Source organism: Convolutriloba macropyga, chromosome 1 (assembly GCF_964194025.1).
Source record: "Convolutriloba macropyga chromosome 1, txConMacr16.3, whole genome shotgun sequence".
Taxonomy (NCBI): Eukaryota; Metazoa; Xenacoelomorpha; order Acoela; family Convolutidae; genus Convolutriloba; species Convolutriloba macropyga.
In genome coordinates, this window is record NC_134468.1 from 70655412 (window position 1) to 70675323 (window position 19912).

At 32.1% G+C, this 19912-nt stretch overlaps 1 protein-coding gene across 1 annotated transcript in view; it reads left to right on the forward strand.

Annotated features, from left to right (window-relative positions):
* The window catches only part of LOC142349101 (uncharacterized), a 46519-nt gene extending 28549 nt beyond the window's left edge, over positions 1-17970 (forward strand). The window contains exons 4-5 of the mRNA XM_075400544.1: positions 9755-9877; positions 17875-17970. Coding sequence (XP_075256659.1) covers positions 9755-9877; positions 17875-17970 — 219 coding nt within the window. The remainder of the gene's footprint in view (positions 1-9754; positions 9878-17874) is intronic.
* Positions 17971-19912: the final 1942 nt, after the last annotated feature.

A 19912-nucleotide genomic window follows, 5' to 3' on the forward strand; every position in this document is an offset into this window, starting at 1 on the left:
ACACGAAATCTAAAATTTTCTATGGAGAAAGTCTTACATTTCAAACCAAACCTATCAATAATTTTCTACGTTTCAAGACCAAAAATACCTGAAATATTTTCAGATTTCAAAATCGGACATGCCAGCAAATTCCTACTGTTCAAAATTGAAAATACAGGTAATTTACTATGTTTATCATGAAGATACCAAACAATGGTTTTTTACGTTTTATCACAAGCATACCAGTCATTTATTGCGTGTTTAAACCAAACACGCTAGCCGATAATTTCATACGTTTAAAAACCGAGCATACCCAATCCTGCCAAACCAAACATACCGAACATTTCTTACGTCGTTATTGTTTGACCCTCTGGACTAGGAAGCTGATGTAAAAATTGAAACATGACTATTAGGTTTTGATAACTTTTCTCGTACGAGAGAAACCCGATAGCTAAGAACTACAAGACCTGGGCAATACACCGAGGTATTTTACAACATTTTTCCAAGATCATGTCAAAATTAATCGAACACCATGAAAAATATCAGTCGGATAACAAAATTTTGAATAAAACAAAGGCGCGCGGTAAAGTGCGTTCGCACATAATGTTCGGACTGATCTCAACCACGTTTTTGACTTATATGTTCACCAAATGAGGAAATGATAGGAAACTTTCAAAAAATTGATTGATAGAAAACAATTGTTTTTTCTAATTAAAAAATGCTTCAGCTCTAACAACCACACAAGTAAAACAATAACTCATTGGGGGGCCAATGACAACTGCTATTCAGGAGCTTAAGAGACAAATCAAACAACAAATCCAAATGAAAATAATAAGCATTACTTACGACTAAAACCCAATGTCTATCCAATTTTTTGCAAAAAAAAACTTAATCAAAAAGTCAAAGTAGCAAAACATGAAAGGTAAACTGGAACCAATGACATTAATTTCACCAGAAGTGATATGGTACCTGTAATTAAGAAAAAGACAGAAAAAAGAAAGTGCAAATCCAGAAAATACGCTACACTTTTCGAAAACAATTTAATCCAAAGTCGGGAAACCAATTAGCTATCATCTGAAGTCATTCAATGACTTCAATTATACCTTCATTTTAAATCATTGAGACCTTTCATTATCCATAATATCGTTCATTTAAAAAAAATAAAGACAAAAATTAAAATGTCATTTGAATTTTGTGAGGAAACGTTGTTGAAGCCTATCTAATCAATTGCGTCTTATTTCGAAAACAATAATGTGAAACCTGACTGTTCATTAATATGCCATTAACATGAAGTTAGGACAAATCAGCAGAAGACTACATCGAAAAATATAAAATGTCAACAACAACCAACAAAAAATTTATGAAAACTCGTAGTATCAAGGAAAAGCAAAAACATCATTTAATCAAACAAAAAAGCCAACAAGACTACGTGAAAACTCAGTTGCAAACAAATGCGTTCTCTTTTGCAAACAAAACGGCGGAGGCTACGCGAAAAAGTCGCAGAAGTGAGCTTAAAACTCGCAAACCTCACAATACAATTTCTTCAAATAGCTTTTTAAAAATCTTGAGATATTACAACCGTGCGCTTCCATCTAAAAAATGAGGCATATTTTAATTTGTTTCAACTTTGGAAACCAGTTGTATATTCGTCAATAGTGAAAATTAGTGAAGAGACTACACAGCAACGCTCAATACATACAGAACTAAAAACTCAACATACAGTTTCATACAAAGGTTGTTGAAGCCAAAATAACATATGCTATTTGCAGAAGTTGTTAAGTTTTTTCAATGGCTTCCCTATCTACATAAATTTTGACTTTTCAATAAATGAATTTTGATTTGAAATCATCCTTGTATCTATTTAACATAAAAAACAAAAAAGCCAAAATTGCTTCAAAAACACATACATTACCACATTAAAATCCTATTTAGTTTTTGAGCTAGAACTATTGCTGTTTCTCCTTTAAAATCAAAGAGTTTACTCAAATGTAACCGGAATTGCCATTTTGATCAATTTTGGGATGAAACAAATTGCCTCTTTTAATTGGGATGAAACAAATGCAAAAAGCATTTCAAAAGACAAACCGAAAACACATGCCGAATCCTTTTTCATTGCAAAACTCAACGATCAAACTCAAACTGGCATTGCCATCAATGGTCGGTTTTTAAAAAACCAATTTGATGAACGGTAATGGGCAATAGGTTTTTTGGCAAACGAAGATTATAATATATCAACAAATAAACTATGCTTTTTTTAAAAATCGGTTTTCATTAACGAAAGAACGCAAAAATGTTCAATCCTGAGAACTTTCTATTGAAAAACTAGCCAATATCTGTGTAAGTGAATATTTTGTAAGCAGTTTTTATGTCTGCACTGGCGGCCCAACAATAAAAAGGGGTAGATAGGTATATTTGATGTTATTTTTTCGAAAAAAGGAACAAATGTTGAATTTTCAAAAAGTCTGCTTAAAATTTTGCTAAACCAATTGGTTCAAACAATTCACCAAATCACTTCAATCTTGAAAAATAAAACCAATCAGACTCTTGCTAACATTTTAAAACATGTTTTAGCACAAAATAATCAAAAATACGCAAAAAAATTATAAGCAAAAATTACGAATAATAGTAAAAAAACAGCCGAAGTTAGGCTAACTTTCACTAATCTGTAAACCTTCGTAGCTCCTTGACGAAAATGAATTTCCATTTTTTTCAAAATCTAAGCAAAAACTACGAAAAATAGTAAAAAAAAACAGCCGAAGTTAAGCTAACGTTCACTAATCGGTAAACCTTCGTAACTCCTTGGAAAAAACGAATTTCCAACGAATTTTTTTTTGAAATTCTACGCTTGACAAGTTTTCGTACGTTACCACTCACAATCCTGTACAGTGCATATGTCAATCGGCGAAATGTGAATGAACACAGAGAAAAATCCAGCAGAGTATATGGTTCCTACCCCACTAAAGTAGGTCGGAACAACTATCAGTCGAATTTCCTCAAACATTTTTAAACTAAGGTCTAGTCCGGAAACTCTTAGTAATCGAAACATAACATCAGGCTGCTAAAAACATGTTCAAGCGCACTAACTAGCAAAAAAACGAATAAAACTATTTTCAGCCTTTTGGACTGTTGGGAGAAATTGGATTTTGACACCAGTATTTAGTACTGTTTTTCAAAAAAGTAGCGAATCCAAATATCTACACGATTTTTTCCCCAAATATTTGTCTTAAATGTATTGCTATGTTTTTCATTTGAACGAACCATCATCAGGTTACAGCGGTTTTTTCAAAAAATTGGAAATATTCTTTCCATGATTTTCAAAAATTACAGAAAGTATGGTTTTTAGAAAAATTAAAGTTCAAAGTTGAAAATTTTTAATATCCTCTAAATAAAATGACTAAATCAAACTCCTGTAACTTTAGCCTTGTACTGCAGCTCTTAGGTATTTGAGTTGGTTGTCTGAATTCTTTTTGCTCCGACCTACTTCAGTGTTGAAGTAACTATACTCAAACGGGTTTTTTAGTCCGTTTTGACCAATCGATATATTCATCGTAGAGAGTTGTGAGTGATATCAAAAGGAAGCCCGTCCAGCGTACAATATAGAACTTAAAAGGTGTTTTTGCTTTGCTTTTTTCTGCAGTGTTATTGAGGTTTAAACTTTTGTGAACAATCAACTGATAATCATTCCTATTGTTCACATTTTCCGTACTTTTTTTGCAATTTTTGACAACTTTGCTGAAAATATGTGAAAATTGGTAAAAACAGCGTTGGAGGTTTTATCACTAAAAAACAGTAGAGTGTTGTTTAACTGATTGATCCATTTTTTGGGTAAAAGTTTTGCTAAATTTTTCCAAAATTCAACCTTTTCTCATCAAAAATGGCACAAATTATGCTTTGCTGAAAATATATTAAAATTGGTATTAACAGCGTTGGAGGTTTTATCACTAAAAACAGCAGAGTGTTGTTTAACTGATTGATCCATTTTTTGAGTAAAAGTTTTGCTAAATTTTTCCAAAATTCAACCTTTTCTCATCAAAAATGGCACAAATTATGCTTCCTTAGTTCACTGTCGTTACATTTACCGGAGTGTGATTCCTTAAAACTGAAAAAACAGTCTTCATTAACTCCAAAGATATTTAGTTCACTTTTGGTTTTTTTGAGAGTGTTCTTGAATTAAGATTGTGCCGGTTTTTTCATAATTTAACTCGATAATTATGCAAAATGCATCATTCAATTTTGATAAGTTGACATTTTTTGATAATTTATCCCTATCCATAATACCCGGAAAAATTGCGTGCTTCTAACAGGTGAACGGAATTAGCAAGCTACTTTTTGCCTAACCGTTGTTTCTTAAAACGCAAAAAAGTTCGGACTGTAATCAGTCGATCTGTTCTTTAAAAAATATTTTTTGCATTTTTTGCTTTTTTACGTTTTCTACAGAGAAGGAAAATTCAAACGATAACCAATTTACCCATTTAGTCGAAAACCTTTGGCAGTTTTCACTGTTAAAAATACATATTAAAAACAAACAGTGAATTGTTGAGTTTTGCACTTTTTTTGTCCAAATTTACTCTTTTTGGCCAAATTGTGTCTTAAGGTCACTAAACACAAGATGAACTTTAGTTCTAATGAATAAAAATTTTGATATTTAATGGGGTTTAACGTTTTAAGTAATGCTTTTTCCGCTGCGATACGAGGAGTGTTCAGAAAAAAATCATTTTTTGGTCTCTTTTTCAATTATTGAGATTTTTTTCTCATCTTGTCACCATATTGCCAGTCCATTTATCTCAAAATTGACATTCAAAAAAATATACAACAGGACATATCAGATTTAATGTGAATGGGTTATAGTTTTTTGTGCTCCGACACCGTCTTCTGGCAAATTTATTTATTTTTTTTTCAAGTCGCTATTTGTCGTTCTTCTCTAGTCGTTTGAAAGTTCTGGACTGTTTTAGCACTTTGCGGCATCACATTGATAAATGAAAAAACCACCTCTAACCTGATTTCAGTTGTAAGCTAAAGTTTTCATGCTTTTGATTTCAAATGTCTTTTAGAAATATATATATATATATATATATATATATATATATATATATATATATATATATATAGATGTAATTTGTAAAATTGCAATTTGTTGTTCATTTGTGTCTACATGTTTCCTAATCTCAATAAATAATAGTTGCATATCAAATTGCCGTTGAAAAAGGAATAGTTTAACAAAATCAAAATTCTGTGTGCATTTATTTTTTTTGAACGGCCTCAATACCTGTTTCTCGGAGAAGCATAATTCAACTTTTGATTATTGTCTTTGTTTGTCGTTTTTTTAGCAAATAATAACTTCTGTATAAGTGCAGGTTTTAGCGGTTTCCTTTGAAAGAGAAAAAACCCATATCATTTGATAGCTCATTAAGTATTCATGACTCTGGAATCAATTTTTTAAAGAATATATATATATTGTTTTATATAATTACAATTAGCTGTTTTTTGACTACTCGTTACCTAATCTCGTTAATGTTTCTAGGGCATTGCTCATTGTTTTAACGGCTTCGAATAGGGTTTTTTGTAGTATATTTGTTTAAAATTAGATATTTGTCTATTTATCGTTCGTTTTGTAGATGAAGGACAAATTGGACAAATTCTGAATAATGACAGATCTCAATGGTTTTTTTGAGAATGCTAGGTAATGATTTCATGTCATTAAATTTAATTAATTTTGCAAAAATACAAATGTATTCTTTAACTTTTCCGTCCTGTTTTTCGTTAAGTTGTCTGATTATTCGGAGTTCACATATCACATTAGTGGCCTTTCAAGAAAGTGCAATTGATTATGTTTTATTTTTCATGGCATATGTTTTGGTCTTAACGGCTTCGACGCCGTTTTATTGCAAAATTTAATGGATTTTTATTCGTTTGATCTTGTCGTTTATTTTTGTAGAAATACTTCCTTTTCTGGATAATGGCAGGTCTCAAAGTATTCATTGTGCGTAATGAATGAACAGAAACCTATTTAATTATTTCTTTTGATAACAAATGGTTCTCATTTTTTTAAATTATTGGTTTTCATAAAAATACAAACGTTTTTTAACTGTCCTTAAAATACAAACGTTTTTTAACTGTCCTTCTCTTTGCCCACTTGTTACCGAGTCTCATCAAGTACTGGTCTCAAGTTTTTTCGGTTTTTTCGGCTTTAGTGAAAAACAAACTAGCTTGTATAGGTCTGGTTTCAATTGACACTAATTTGATATTGTCATTATGTATTTTTTTCAAAAACGTAGACATTGAGTTTTGGAAGTAAATGTTCGATTATTTACAATCGACGAAGTTCATTTATTTCATTTTTTTCTGTTTGCCTTCCCTTTTAGTTTAAATAATGGAGAGAATCATCGGCCCACTAAGGTGCCCCTTTTTACTATACTAAGCGATTTGAGTTGCAGTTAATTTTTTTTATTCATACACCAATTATTTTCATCAATATGCGAGATTTTTTGAAAGTTTTCTATCTCTTCCTGATTTGGTAGACAATTATGCCAAACTTGTGGATAAACGGGGGGGGGGGGTGGTCGGAGCTTTATGTGCGAACGCACATTACCGAGCCACCTTTTTGCTTTTGATACAACACGGAACCGAAAATTAGTTTTTGCATGTGTCAATATTGCTTTTTTATTGCAACAAAAGAGGTACGTTTTCGTTCCGATATTCTTTTTTCAAACAGCAATTTGTTACCTAAAACCTACGAAATAATATTTGATTTACTTTGTAGTTCTCTGAGGAAATTATCTTAAGAAAACGAAACAATTAAATACTTTTTTAGCTTCAAGATCTCAGTTTAGTTTCACTGACACAGTCGTCTTGAAACTAATTTTTAACACTAAAATATCTGCCATATGTTAAGAGATTAAATTCCATCATTCAAGAAAACCAAATCAAAACTGTCTTTTAAAAAGTGTTTCTTGTTAAAAGTGTTTCTGGTTACACAGTCTCGGATACAACTTTGTCCCGCAACTTCTTTCATAAACATTTTAATTATAACTCAATAAATCGTTTCAAAGTATGTTGAACACAATCAATCTAATTTTCTTTAAAATTTGATTGAAACAATCATCTGGAAGGTTACCATGTGGGCATAGAGTATTTTGAAATGCTTTCTGCCAGAGAGGGCAAAGATGAAAATTTGTTAATATCGGCGAAGGAGGCCTTCATAACGTTAAAAACAAAAAAATACTTGTTTTCGCCTTATTTTTGTCATAATTCCGTTACTTTGAATCATTATTGCTTTGTCAAGTCGTACGCCCACAGTTTTGTACAAATATTTGTACTTCGGATTATGAGTAAAAAAAATTTTTGTGTCAATGTTCAATTGTACCCAATGATTTAGTATTAAATGTTTTTACTTCACACGACCAAATTAAATGTGTTATGAAAATTATTTAAAAACTGTACCATTATAAGAGTCTAAATTTGATTGCGGACTCGTAACATAAAGACTCCTAACTTACTTTTTGTCCTACAGAAAATTTGAGTTCTAAAGAAAATTTGAGTTCTAAATTTGAGCAGAAGTGTCAAGAAAAGCATAACGTTTTTACATCAAAAAGTTTTGCTGAATTATGGAAACTCAGAATGCGAAAATTATCTGTTAAAATAAAATGCTTGTACCAGACAGCTCAATTACAACATCATCTTCTTAGGCGTTTTAGTTAAAAAAAATCTTTGAAAATAATTCTTTCTCAGCAACTTGAAAACTTCTCCACGAATTACAACAAAAAATTAATGTAATTTCTGAATGAAAGAAAAACGAACAAATGCAGCACCGTATAGATCAACATCACCTAGTTTTGGTTTAACGAAATTTTTGGTTTAACGGCATTTACCATTTTTACGCACCGGTTAAAGCCAGTTTTCATTGTGAACGATTAGTTTAAGAAAATACTTTTTAGTGAGATTAAATTCTAGGTTTAAGCATATCAATTTTAGATAGATTTAAAATTGAGTATCTATATTAGTGGTTTAGATTATCTATTTTAAAATATTTTTAAAAAAGTGGATACTCCTTATTACCTGCTGAACTATGATATAAATCTATTTTCAAAAAAAAAACTTCAAGCTTATCCAAGACAGAACATTTGTAACTTTTCGTACTCATACAACCGATAACACAAAAAAACAAGATTTACGAAGCTCTAGTACATTTGAAAACAAACATACGTTTTGATAAAATTTCTTCCGTTCTGATGGTTTTTCTGGACTAGTAATTACTTTACTTTGATTGGAGCTCTGGCTTCACATGTTATTTCATAGTATTTTGCTTTCTGTTTGGTTAGTTTAAAAATAAGTAGGAAAACCAAAACTAAGTTATTAAAAACAGTATATAGTAGATCTTTTTTATTCCAACTTGAGCCTCCAAAACATTTCTGCCTTCGTTGAGTCTTTGTTGAGCAAAATGGCTCTTTTTATGATCAGAATTTCATACAGCGGAAATTTGCATTAAAAAACACGGTGTGTTTCTATTCTAAAATACCGGGGTTTGGGAACTGCTATGACCGCAAAGAGTCCGAACAATGATCTCATTTTGGTCTGATCAGAGGTTACTCCCCTATGGGATGTTCTGACCAGAGGCGCATTCAAGTGTATATATGTCAAATCACAGTTGGTCTGATCAGGAAGCAGTTCGAGCGCAATTTTTTCTCTTCAATTTTTTTTGTATTGTTTAATGGGATATTTAAGGGCCACGAATAAAGCAGCGTATTGCTCAGAAAATCATATAGAGTCTAATGGCGTTGATTAGCACCAAATGGTCCAGCTGATAGCAATTGCTGGTCCCCTTAACAAGCAGTTTTGAATAACTGCAGATCAAGACGGTTTTTGTATATAGAAAACTGTCTAAGCTCACATCTATTGAATCAGGAAGGTGTGCCATTGGCATTTCAAATGATTTTTTGTTTCATTATATTGTTTTTTTTCATTGCCAATACTCTCAGGAATGGTTTTACATTTGTTGAATATATTAGTGCAAACATCAAATTTCAATGAAAGGAAAATTTTATAGCGATATTACGAAATCTGTTCACATCTAAAGCTGATCTCTGGTCAGACTATTTTGAGCTCACTTGAATCTCATTGAAGCCAATTTCTAACGCACTTAATCCTGATCAGAGGCAATTTCGAGCGAACTCTGCTCTGATCAGAGAAAATTTTAAGCGCATTTCAGTCTGATCATGGTTGGGTTCGAGCGCATACCAATCTGATCAGGCGTGACTTTCCAACACACGATTGTCTGATCAGAGGTAATTTTGAGCGCACAAAAATGTGGACAATGGTCTTAAAAATATCTGGCTTTCGCAGTTTAAAGATGTTGATGGATCAATTTTCGAGCTCAGTTCGAGCATACAGAATGTTTTGAGCGCACATCAGTCTGATCGGGGGTTAAATCGGTCTGAGATTGTCTGATCAGAGATTCCTTTGATCTGTAACGGTCTGATCAGATGTCACTCCCGTGTGCCACCTCAAGCTTGGAAATCATTAAGCATAAATATTGTTTCTCTCTAATAATAATGAATTTTCCGATACATATTTGGCAGCTAATGGTTAAATCAATGGTTTTAAATTATGATTTACAGCAATATATTTTTGGGAAGACAATCGCAGTAGGTAAAATTTAAAGTGACGTGTCCTGCAAATTGACATGCAAGTTCATGGCAAATTTGAAAAAGCATGCCACTGAAAAACCAATTTTGTTGCATCTTTTTAGCACTAAAAAGTGTGCGTTGGGCATTTTTAGACGGCGTGTCAGAATATGGGAGGAAAGCTTCTCTCTCACATGAACAACACTCTTGATCACATCAGATACTTGGTGAAGAAAATAAGGAAGACATTCTGGGTTGGCCTCTCAGATAGAATCACGGTAAATATTATTAAATTAAATTTTTTCCACTAGACAACTACAAACCCTGCCCTTAAATTTACATAACCATTACAGATTAATTTTAGATTTTGACTGAGAGAGAGCATCTTGGCCAGTTGACCCGCTTGTGTTCATCTGTCTCTTTGCAAAAAAATTAAATGAATTAACCCACAAATTTCATTGTTTTGATACCCAGTCGATAAGAAAGCGAGGAAAAATCAAAGGCAAGAACAATTTTTTTTAAGAAGTGCCACTTTTTCGACATAAAAAAGCGCAACACAAGTGATTCTGGAATTTTTATCGTGTGAGATCTGATAAGATGCTGATCGAGAATCTTTATCGTGTAAGATCTTATCCCGTCTTACACGATAAAAATTCCACACTACGTGAAGTTCAATCGCGCAAGAGCTGATAAGATACTTATTATCAGATCTTATAAGATAAAAATTCAATTTTGCTGAATTGTTATCTTATAAGATCTATAAGTATCTTATCAGATCTCACACGATAAAAGTTCACGTTGGGCAGAATTTTTATCGTGTAAGATCTAATAAAACATGTTTTAATGATTTCAATCGTATAACGTAGTCTATGAAAGATTTTTAAAAAATAATCGGTCAACTAATCAATTATGAAACAAAAAAATGTTTATTGATTATATTTTAGCGGCAGTGTTATTGTTAGTCTTAACTAGGTACTATGGCTAAACTTAGCAGTCCAAAATAGTTTTGGCCTTTGAAGAAAATTTTTGAGCCCAGTTTGATAATCACCGCTTCAGAGAAAGCCAAACAAAAACTCATGAAGTAAACATTTTTTTTTGTTTTGCGCTTTTGTCGAAAGCATTGCATTATTAAGTTAGAAGTCACTACTGAGTCTGACAATTTTAGTGCTTGAAGGTGTTGTGGCTAAAACTATTTCTGCTATTGTTTAGGGCATCATCAATTTCTTCAATTTGCCATAATAAATGACTAACCAATTGATCTCTAAATTTTTAAGCTGTTGATCAGCGCCTAATTGAAGTTTTTAATGCAAAGAATTGATTCACCATCTGGAAATCTTCCTGCATCTATCTACGTTTCCATTTGATTCTTGACATTATTTTTTCATTCTTGAAACATGAAAAAAATCAAACAAATATTCGAACTTCCTAGTTAGAGTTGAGCAATGACTTTTTTGGAGCTAGGCAAACCATGTCAACTATGATAATTTCACGAGTCGAGCAAAACACGTTTCAAGGATCTGTTGTTTCTTCATTTCTTAATAAAAAAGGGTTGCAGCTTAACTTCTGCCGTTCCTGAAATATCGACGCAGTAACGCAAAAGATCTTATTGGTACAGAGTTATCTAACTTACGAGATTTGCCTTTTCCATCACATATTATGTCTCTAATTCTAGAAAATTTTGCTTGTTTTACAGAAATAATACAAAATAATACAGATTTTTGCTTTGATTTGGGGTTCCCATCCATTGAAAAATATTGAAGACACCTTTTGTCTATGCTGTGACCGTTGCGGATCTACAAATCAACCGTAGCCATTTCAATTCTGCAACTATTTCTTTTACCAAGCAAAAGTGGCTTCAGAAATTGTTTGGGTTTCAGGTTAAAATTTCATATACATTGATCCATTAATCTCCACCTCTTCATTCTACTCCATTTCTCTATGTCAAATCAGACTGCTTTTGCAATCTGAAATTAGTTTTATTTCTCAATTATTTAGTTGACGATGGTTTTCAACAATGATTTCTTCGGTTTTCGGCTATTTCGTTTTCACCTGGAACAATCCATATTGAAAAAGCTGACTCCGTTTCGGAACTAACAAAAACTGACTCCGTTTCGAGGTGACTTTGGATAGGTGGGAAAATTAAGAAGGAGAAAGAACGCTTGAAGGTTACTTCACTGGTTGCCACAAAATTTCGAATTCTAAGAAATGTAAATATTTTGATGTCGTTCAGTTTAAGTTCTTTTGTTAGTACCGATTTATGTATTGAAGGATTTTTATATAGTTGTTATCATGAAGAACCATTTTTCATTATGTTTTTCAAATCTCCTTTTTGTAATAAATCACGATCCCCTAGTCAGAACTTTTTGCTACATAAAAGTTTCACTAGCACTATGCCCCATTCTAAATTGTTTGCCTCGCCAAAAGCTCATGCACTTCCTCCGACGTTAGTGGGTCTATTATCTCCTTACAATTATTCTGCTAAGCAGAATGAGTGATAGATTGGAAGAGCTTTTAAATGATTCAAAGAATAAAATGCTCAAAGCTTTCAATTTGAATCCATGATCTTTATACCTGAAACAATTTAAAAACCTGACCAAATGTCCAATTTAGCTAGATTTATTGTTTTTCTCAATAATGTGTTTTCTAAACAGAAATATTTTTACTCTCTTTTTTATTTTTTCTAATGATTTTAATTTTAATTAGGTGAACCGCATTTAAGTACAACAAGGGGGGTCCGTAACGAGCGTTCGCTCATAATGTTCCGACCTTTGTCATCCACATTCTTACTCAATTGTCTACCAATTGAAAAAATGTTGAAAATTGTCGAGACACAACAGTAATAAGACAACAAGAAAAAACAAACAACTAATTAAACAAAAGCAAAAACCAATTTTTTCGGCGAAATTTCAATAATTAATTTTTAAAAGAAGTTAAAATATAAAACAAATACCATCAATTACTACTCAGGTAAGTAAAATCGATCGTCCGTAAAAATTAGATGCGACATGTCAATAGGACTAAATCACAAATTGGCAAAAACACATAATGATCAAAGTTCAAAATTCATTGAATTTTCTTAAACCAAATACTTTAAAAAGTCATAAAAACAATCAGCCTTAAACTAACAAACTCTGGATAGAAGTGCATATAACATAGCAACCCCTTAGCAAATTAAAGGCACAAATTTTTGGTGAGAATGAGTCCTGGTACAGACTACGAAATAACAACAGATACAAAAATACAAATAAACAATTTACGAAAACACAAATTATTGAAGCCTTTAAAATCTTAGCTATTAACTGAATATTAAGTATTATTATTTCAGTTAATTTTCCTTTCCTTTCAATAAATACATAACAGGAAGATTCAATGGCTCTATTTCTACAGTTTTTTTGCAGTAGAATTGTTGATATGTTAGAAGAAAATTAATAGAAAATACATATAGACCATTCAGAAATTTTGTGAAAGCGCATAGTGCCAAGTCATCAGAAATAAAAAATAAAAGAAACATAGAGAATCATATTTAAATTCCCAGAAATTGGACGGCAACTCTCATTGATGAGACATGGTTACAGTTAGACAAAAGGAAAAAATACACATTTCAAAAACTTAATGATTGTTTTTGAAAAGGAAGTGAATCCAAACCATTAAAAACCATTAGCTGTCTTTTGATGGCATTGAAGGATTTCAGTTATGGTTCAATGTAAAGCAAATCAAACTTGTCTTTAAATAGAAAAATACCTATTACCACAAAAAAACGTAAAATACCGGCAAAAAGCAGATATTCAATTAAATTGGTGAGAAAACTGTGGAAGCCATTAAAAATGATACGACTCAGTACAATTTTTTATATATGTCCAATTGATCTGATTTTCAACAACAAAAGGATCTTTCAATAATAAGTTAATATGACAAACTCCAAATTAATGAACAAATTTTCAAAATTTCTTTGTAAATTATATCTCATTGAGTCAGAGTGATTGAAACCTTTAATTTTCAGCAGTAAGCGTTAAATAAATGGTTTTTAACGCTGAAAGAAGCCGCTTAGACCTTTCGGTAATCAGAGTAAGAAATAAAACAAGCAAAAACGAAAAATTTCAATATAAATGAGTCTCAAGATAGTACTCGAGATAATTTACTCGCTGAATATTTTTTAAACGTTCAATTGGGTGGTTTCTAAACGCCATTGGGACCTGTCAACGTTCTGGTAAAGCGACAGGATTTCAAAAAGAATAAAAATTGTGAACAAACGTCCAAAAATCAAAGAAAATTTAATGAGAATTTGTAGTATCAAAGTCAGAAAGGTAAAAGTTAAAGAATAAAACCGCCACTCAGATAACTATTTCTGTCACCAAAAACTGTCAGCAAACATTGTAAATGATGAGACCAACAAACACGTTTGAAGAAATGACTTCGAAATTGGAGTAAAATTCAGTATCGATTTTTTTTCGCTGGTCACAACAGGTACCAACTCAAAGCTTTATTTAGTTTCACTTAAACCTTTTTAAAAAGATAATTAAAATTTCAATTAATGACTATGCCATAGTACTACAGAAAATGCAAACATGGAGGCAAAGCCCAAAATTCCAATAAAATATTACGAAAACATATTCGGTCGAAGCCATAAAACTGTAAGCTGTTCCCTGAAAACAAAGTTTGCGTTCACTGCATCTTTTCTCGAAAAAAAACTGGTTTTGCATTACCATACATTTGATAAAAACAATGATTGCCTGTATCTGATTTAAAAAATAAATATTGTGAAAATTTTTTAATTGTTAAATATGGATTTTGAATAGTTTTGACTGAAAACAGACAAAACTTTTTAACATTGACGCTCTTTTAAGACCTAGTGATTTCTCAATTTTGAAGGAAAAAGGTTTTGAAAAATTATTTGGTTACCAAATATTTGTCCAAACGATTTTAATAAATTGAACAATAAACGCTATAAATGACCAGAAAATTAGGTCAATTTTCATATGTTCACAAAAAGTTTAAACGTGATAACTCCGATATCCTGACAAAAATGGGAAAAAATCTTCTTTTTTCTAATTCTACGCTTGAAGGCAATCTTAAGATACCACAACCAATTCTCCAGCTCGAATATGTCAGTTGAAAAACACAAAACGGTGAAAATTTGAAAAATCCATTAACTTTTCTGAATCCAGATATTTTGAAAAATTATAAAAACAGTCGCTCTTAAATTAGCAAACTCTGCAAAGAATTGCAAATAACTCTTTAGCAAAAAAACTGTAGCTATTTTTGGTGAGATTAAGTCATGGTACAGGACTACAAAATAACAAATTATTGAAGCCTTTAAAATCGTAGCGATCAACTGCATATTAAGTGTTGTTGTTTCAGTTCTTTTTATTTCATTTCAAAATACATAACAGGAAGATTCAAGGGCCCTAATGTTTACAGGATTTTTACCGTAGATTTGTTAATTTGTTAGAAGACAATTAATAGAAGAATACACATAGACCATTTACAACTTTTGTGAAAACGCATAGTGGCCAAGTCATCAAAAATAGGTCAAAAATAAAAGTAACAGAGAGATTAATAATTAAATTCCCAGAAATTGGACGGTAGCTCTCATTGATGAGACTCAGTTATAGTTAGACAAAAGGAAAAAAGACAAATTTGAAAAACTATTGATTGTTTTTGGAAAGGAAGTGAATCCAAACGAGTAAAATCCATTAACTGTCTTTTGATGGTATTGAATGATTTGCATTATGTTTCAATACAAAAAATGATACCTGTCATTAATTGCATTAATATTTATGACAACCAAAGAACGAGAATTACTAGAAAAGGCAGGAAATTCATTTAAATTTGTGAGAAAAAATTTACAGCCATTAAAAATCATTCCATTCAAAGTTTTTTATATGTCAAATTGAGCTTGTTTTCAACGACAAATATATCGTTCATTATTAAGTTAAAATGACAAAATTCAAAAAATAACCAAAATATTTAACAAATATCCAAAATTTTTCAAGTCTTTCCGTAATTAATATCTCGTTGATTGAGAACCTTGAAACCATTAATTTTCAACAGTAAGAATCTGCAAAGTTGGTTTTCACTCAAAAAGAAACCGGTGATACCTCTCATTAAAGAGAATAAGCGTTAAGACTCCAAAAATGAACAACAAAAACAAGCGATCACAAAAAACTTTACACTTAAAGTCTCCGAAAATGGTATCGGAGTCATCAAAACCATAAATTTTTCGCTGAATTTTATAAGCAGTCATTTGGGCAATTTATAAACGCTAATGAGAGCTGCCAAGGTTCTGGTAAGATGACAAGACTTCAAAAAGAATTTAAACTGTGAACAAACGTCTAAATATTTAAAAAAATGTTATTAGAATTTGTAGTATCAAAGTCATAAAGGTAAAAGTTAAAACATAAAACCGACACTCAGATAAAAATTTCTGTCACCAACACTGTAGGGATCTGTAAAAGAAGGGACCGCCGAACAATTTCGGAGAAACAACTTTAAAGTTCGAGTAAAGCTTAAAATCGTTTTTAGTTTTCGATTTTTTCCTAAACACAACAGCCATTAGGTACGAACTCAAAGCGTTAGATAGTTTACCTTAATTCTCTTTAAGAAGGCAATTACACATTCATTTAATGAGACTAAGTGATAGTACTACAGAAAGTGTAAAAATACAGGCAAAGCCCAAAATTTCTTTAAAAGTTTGCGAAAACACATTGGGTCTAAGCCATAAAACCGAAAGCTATTCCCTGAAAACAAAATTTGCGTTGATTGCATCTTATCTGAACAAAATTGGGTTTATCATTAACGTATATTTGATAAAAAAACATTGACTGCCTGTAATTGACATAAAAAATAACAACTGTGAAAAAATGTTTGTTAAAAATGGATTTCGAACAATTTTGATTGAAGACAGACAAAACTTTTTATCACTGATTGTCTTTTAAGATCATGTAGTTTTTTCATAGTGAAGCAAAAAAGTTTTGAAAATTTAATTTGGCTCAAAAATTTAGCAAAATGATATATAAAATTGAAAGAAAAACCGCTAAAAGTGAACACAAAATCACGTCAAATTTCATATGCTCGCAAAAAGTTTAAACTTTGATGACTCCCCGAAAAAAGACAAAATTGGGAAACATGTTTTTTGCTTCCAATTCTACGCTTGAAAGGCTTGCTTAGGATACCACAAACAGTTCTCCAGCTTGAATATGTCGATCGTTTAAAATTGACTGAACAAAAAAACCCGTTGGAGTACATATTTGAGGATTAATAATGGGTAGAATGGTTTTGGCACCATTTACCTTTAGAACAATGAGGATGAAGATTTTTTGTGTTTTCGTACCGATCTTTTTTTTGTTCCTCAATTTTAGTTATTGTATGTCTGATCAAGGGAACCAACGCTTTAAAGTTGTTCATTATTTTGCTTAAATAGTGTTTAGTTTACCTTCAGTGTTTTTGTTATTCACGTATACGACGTTTCAAAAAAATTCCTTACGGTAATGTGGTGGTTAAACAAAAATATTTTCTTTGTGGTATGTCTATTTTTTGTCAAATTTGTATTTGTCTAATTAAGTGAAAACTCGCTGATAGTTAATCCTGACTTTGAATTTCCTTAAGTTCTCCTTAAACTTATGCCAGTCTGAAAAACTTCTATCTCTATAATGTTCCATGTTTGATTATTGTTTTCCCTTCAGAAGCGTGTGGATAAGAGGGTTCAGAACGTTATGCATATAAGCACAATACGGAGCTTCTTTGATGCTATATAAAAACAGATCCTCGCAAGAATTATTAAATTGAAATGTACCTTCAAGAAACTAATTTCATTTTCTGTGATATTATGAAAGAGATGGGTTGAATATAGTTATGAAACTATTTTATATGGCAAAGAAGAACGCCAGACAACCCATCTACTAAGTAGAGGTTTTGGTTATTTCACTTCAAAATTACTGAAGGCGGGCAGCGAAACGCTGTGAAAGTGGTAATAATTTTACATAATTAATATTAAGCAGAGGAGTATAAATAATTCAAATTCATGGAAAAAGTGTATAAAAAAACCCCAGCGCTTGTCTACTTTTATGTTTTTGAGCTGAAAAATTTGCAAACGCTTTACCTATTTAGCCGGAAAACTTCTATTTTTATCGTTTTCACATAATTCAGCGCTAAAAGCGCAAAATCACAACTATTCACAGCAATTGTTCCAGTTTTATTGATTTTTGGCGTTGAGACTTCGACTAGGGAAATTTCTATTAACGTTCTAGTTTAGAATTTCAAAGAAATTCTGTTTTAGGACGGCCAATGGCTCAATATGGATGGGGAAAACGTGAACAATTACATTCGACTGCGGTATTCATACACTGGCGGAAATTCACGCTCAGGTTTGTAGACATTTGAATTTTTGCCTTCTCCTTTTTGGTCTACAAATATTTCACAATCCTCTTTGTCTGCTGCACTTGTTGAGGCTAAGGACACTGAAGATTGTAATGTCTCCTGATCAAACCACCTCAAACAGAAATTGCTTCTGATCTGACCACTGAGACACGAAAATGACCTCTGATCTGACCACTTAAAATATAAATGACTTCTGATCTGAACACTCAGAATAAAAAGTGACTTCAGATGTAAACATTCGGGACAAAAATGGCTTCTTATCAGACCGCTCCAGACTGAACTGGATTTCTGATCTGATCACACCACTCAAAACCAAAATGAAGACCTAATTATACCACCTCAATCAAAAATGACTTGTGATCTCAGTACTCCATAGTTAAATCACTCCAACTAAAGCTGTCTTTTGATCAGAGCTCAATAGACAGGAAGGCTTGGGATTTTTGGCGTTTTCGGGACTGGATGCGTCAATCAAAAATGGCATAAGATCTGACTACCCCAGCCCAAAATGACTTCTGACCGAGACCGAAATCGGATCTTTTCCGTTTGTGCCCCCCAGTACGATATGCACCCCCGTTATAGAATACGTGCCATTATAAATCACCATATAAAAATACCGCATGTGAATCTTGGGGTTGCAAATAATATGTACCCAGTAAGCGGGGGGGGGGGGGGGGGAGTACAAACGGAAAAGATCCCAGAAATCCAAGGCAGAATTAACTTCCTAATCAATTCGTAGTGCACAGATATGACATTTTAGAACAGTCAGGCTGACATGTGAACGCCAAAACTATGCAAGATTAAGATCTACGCTTAGAAACACCAAAATTATCTAAGGTGAACGCTTAGAACCACCAAAAATATGTAGGATCTTCTTCAAAATGTTATAAGACCTAAGATCAAAAACAAAAATTATGCAAAACAACTGCGCTTAGAAACTAAAAAAAGATCTATGCTTGGAAATGCAAAATTATTTAAACACTACTCATAGAAAATTCAAAGGTATGTAAAATCTTCGCTCAGAAACGTGAAAGTGATGCAAGAATCCGGTTTATATAAAAGCATTTCTTAAGAAAACTAAGGTACTGTGGAACGGTGGTAGATCAGGAGATAGATATGCAGGATTTCGGTAGTAGGAGTCTAACAGATGGAGGTCTGAGCGTTGAAACGAATCGAGAAAAACGCCTAAAAATCCAAAATTATATGAGTTATTATAAACGCGAGAGTCTGTAACATCCACGCTTAGAATCGAAAAATTTGTACTATCTGCGCTAAGAAACGCAGTATTTTGTAAGATCTACGCATGAAAACGCTATTTTTTTTAAATAAATTCTACATTTCTAAATATCAAAATACGTATTATCTACGTTTTTAACTGCCAAATTATGTGAAATCTACAGTAAAAACCGCATTGTAAAGTAGTGTTTTATTATATAAAATATACGCTTAGAGACGCAAATCAACTAAAATCTACGCTTATAAACGCAAAAATTATTTAAGATCAGCGGTAACCAGCGCTGAGAAATGGAAAATTTACTGCAATTCCCTTGAATAATTTTTGAGGTTAATGCGTTGAATTCGTGCCTAATTCAACGAATTGAATTAAGAATTATGTTATTCAGTTGTTTTGACTTCTCTAATTTGTAAACGTTAGTTACTGCTTATCTTACCTAATTTAATCCAACTTCCTCGGCCCGGGAGCTGCTTTGACTTTTCAAGTCATTAAGAAAATAATGAAGACATCTTTGAGAAACTGAGCGTTCAGTGGATCTTCATTTCAGAAAGTTCCGCCTAGTTTGCGAAATTTCTCTTATAATTCTTGAATCCCTTGTATTTGTTTGAACTATAGTCACCGTAAAGGCACAAATTTTGCGAACAAAAATGATAGCTTCGAACTTCATCTAATGTTTTTCTCGAAATATCGTAAAAGTAGTAGCTTG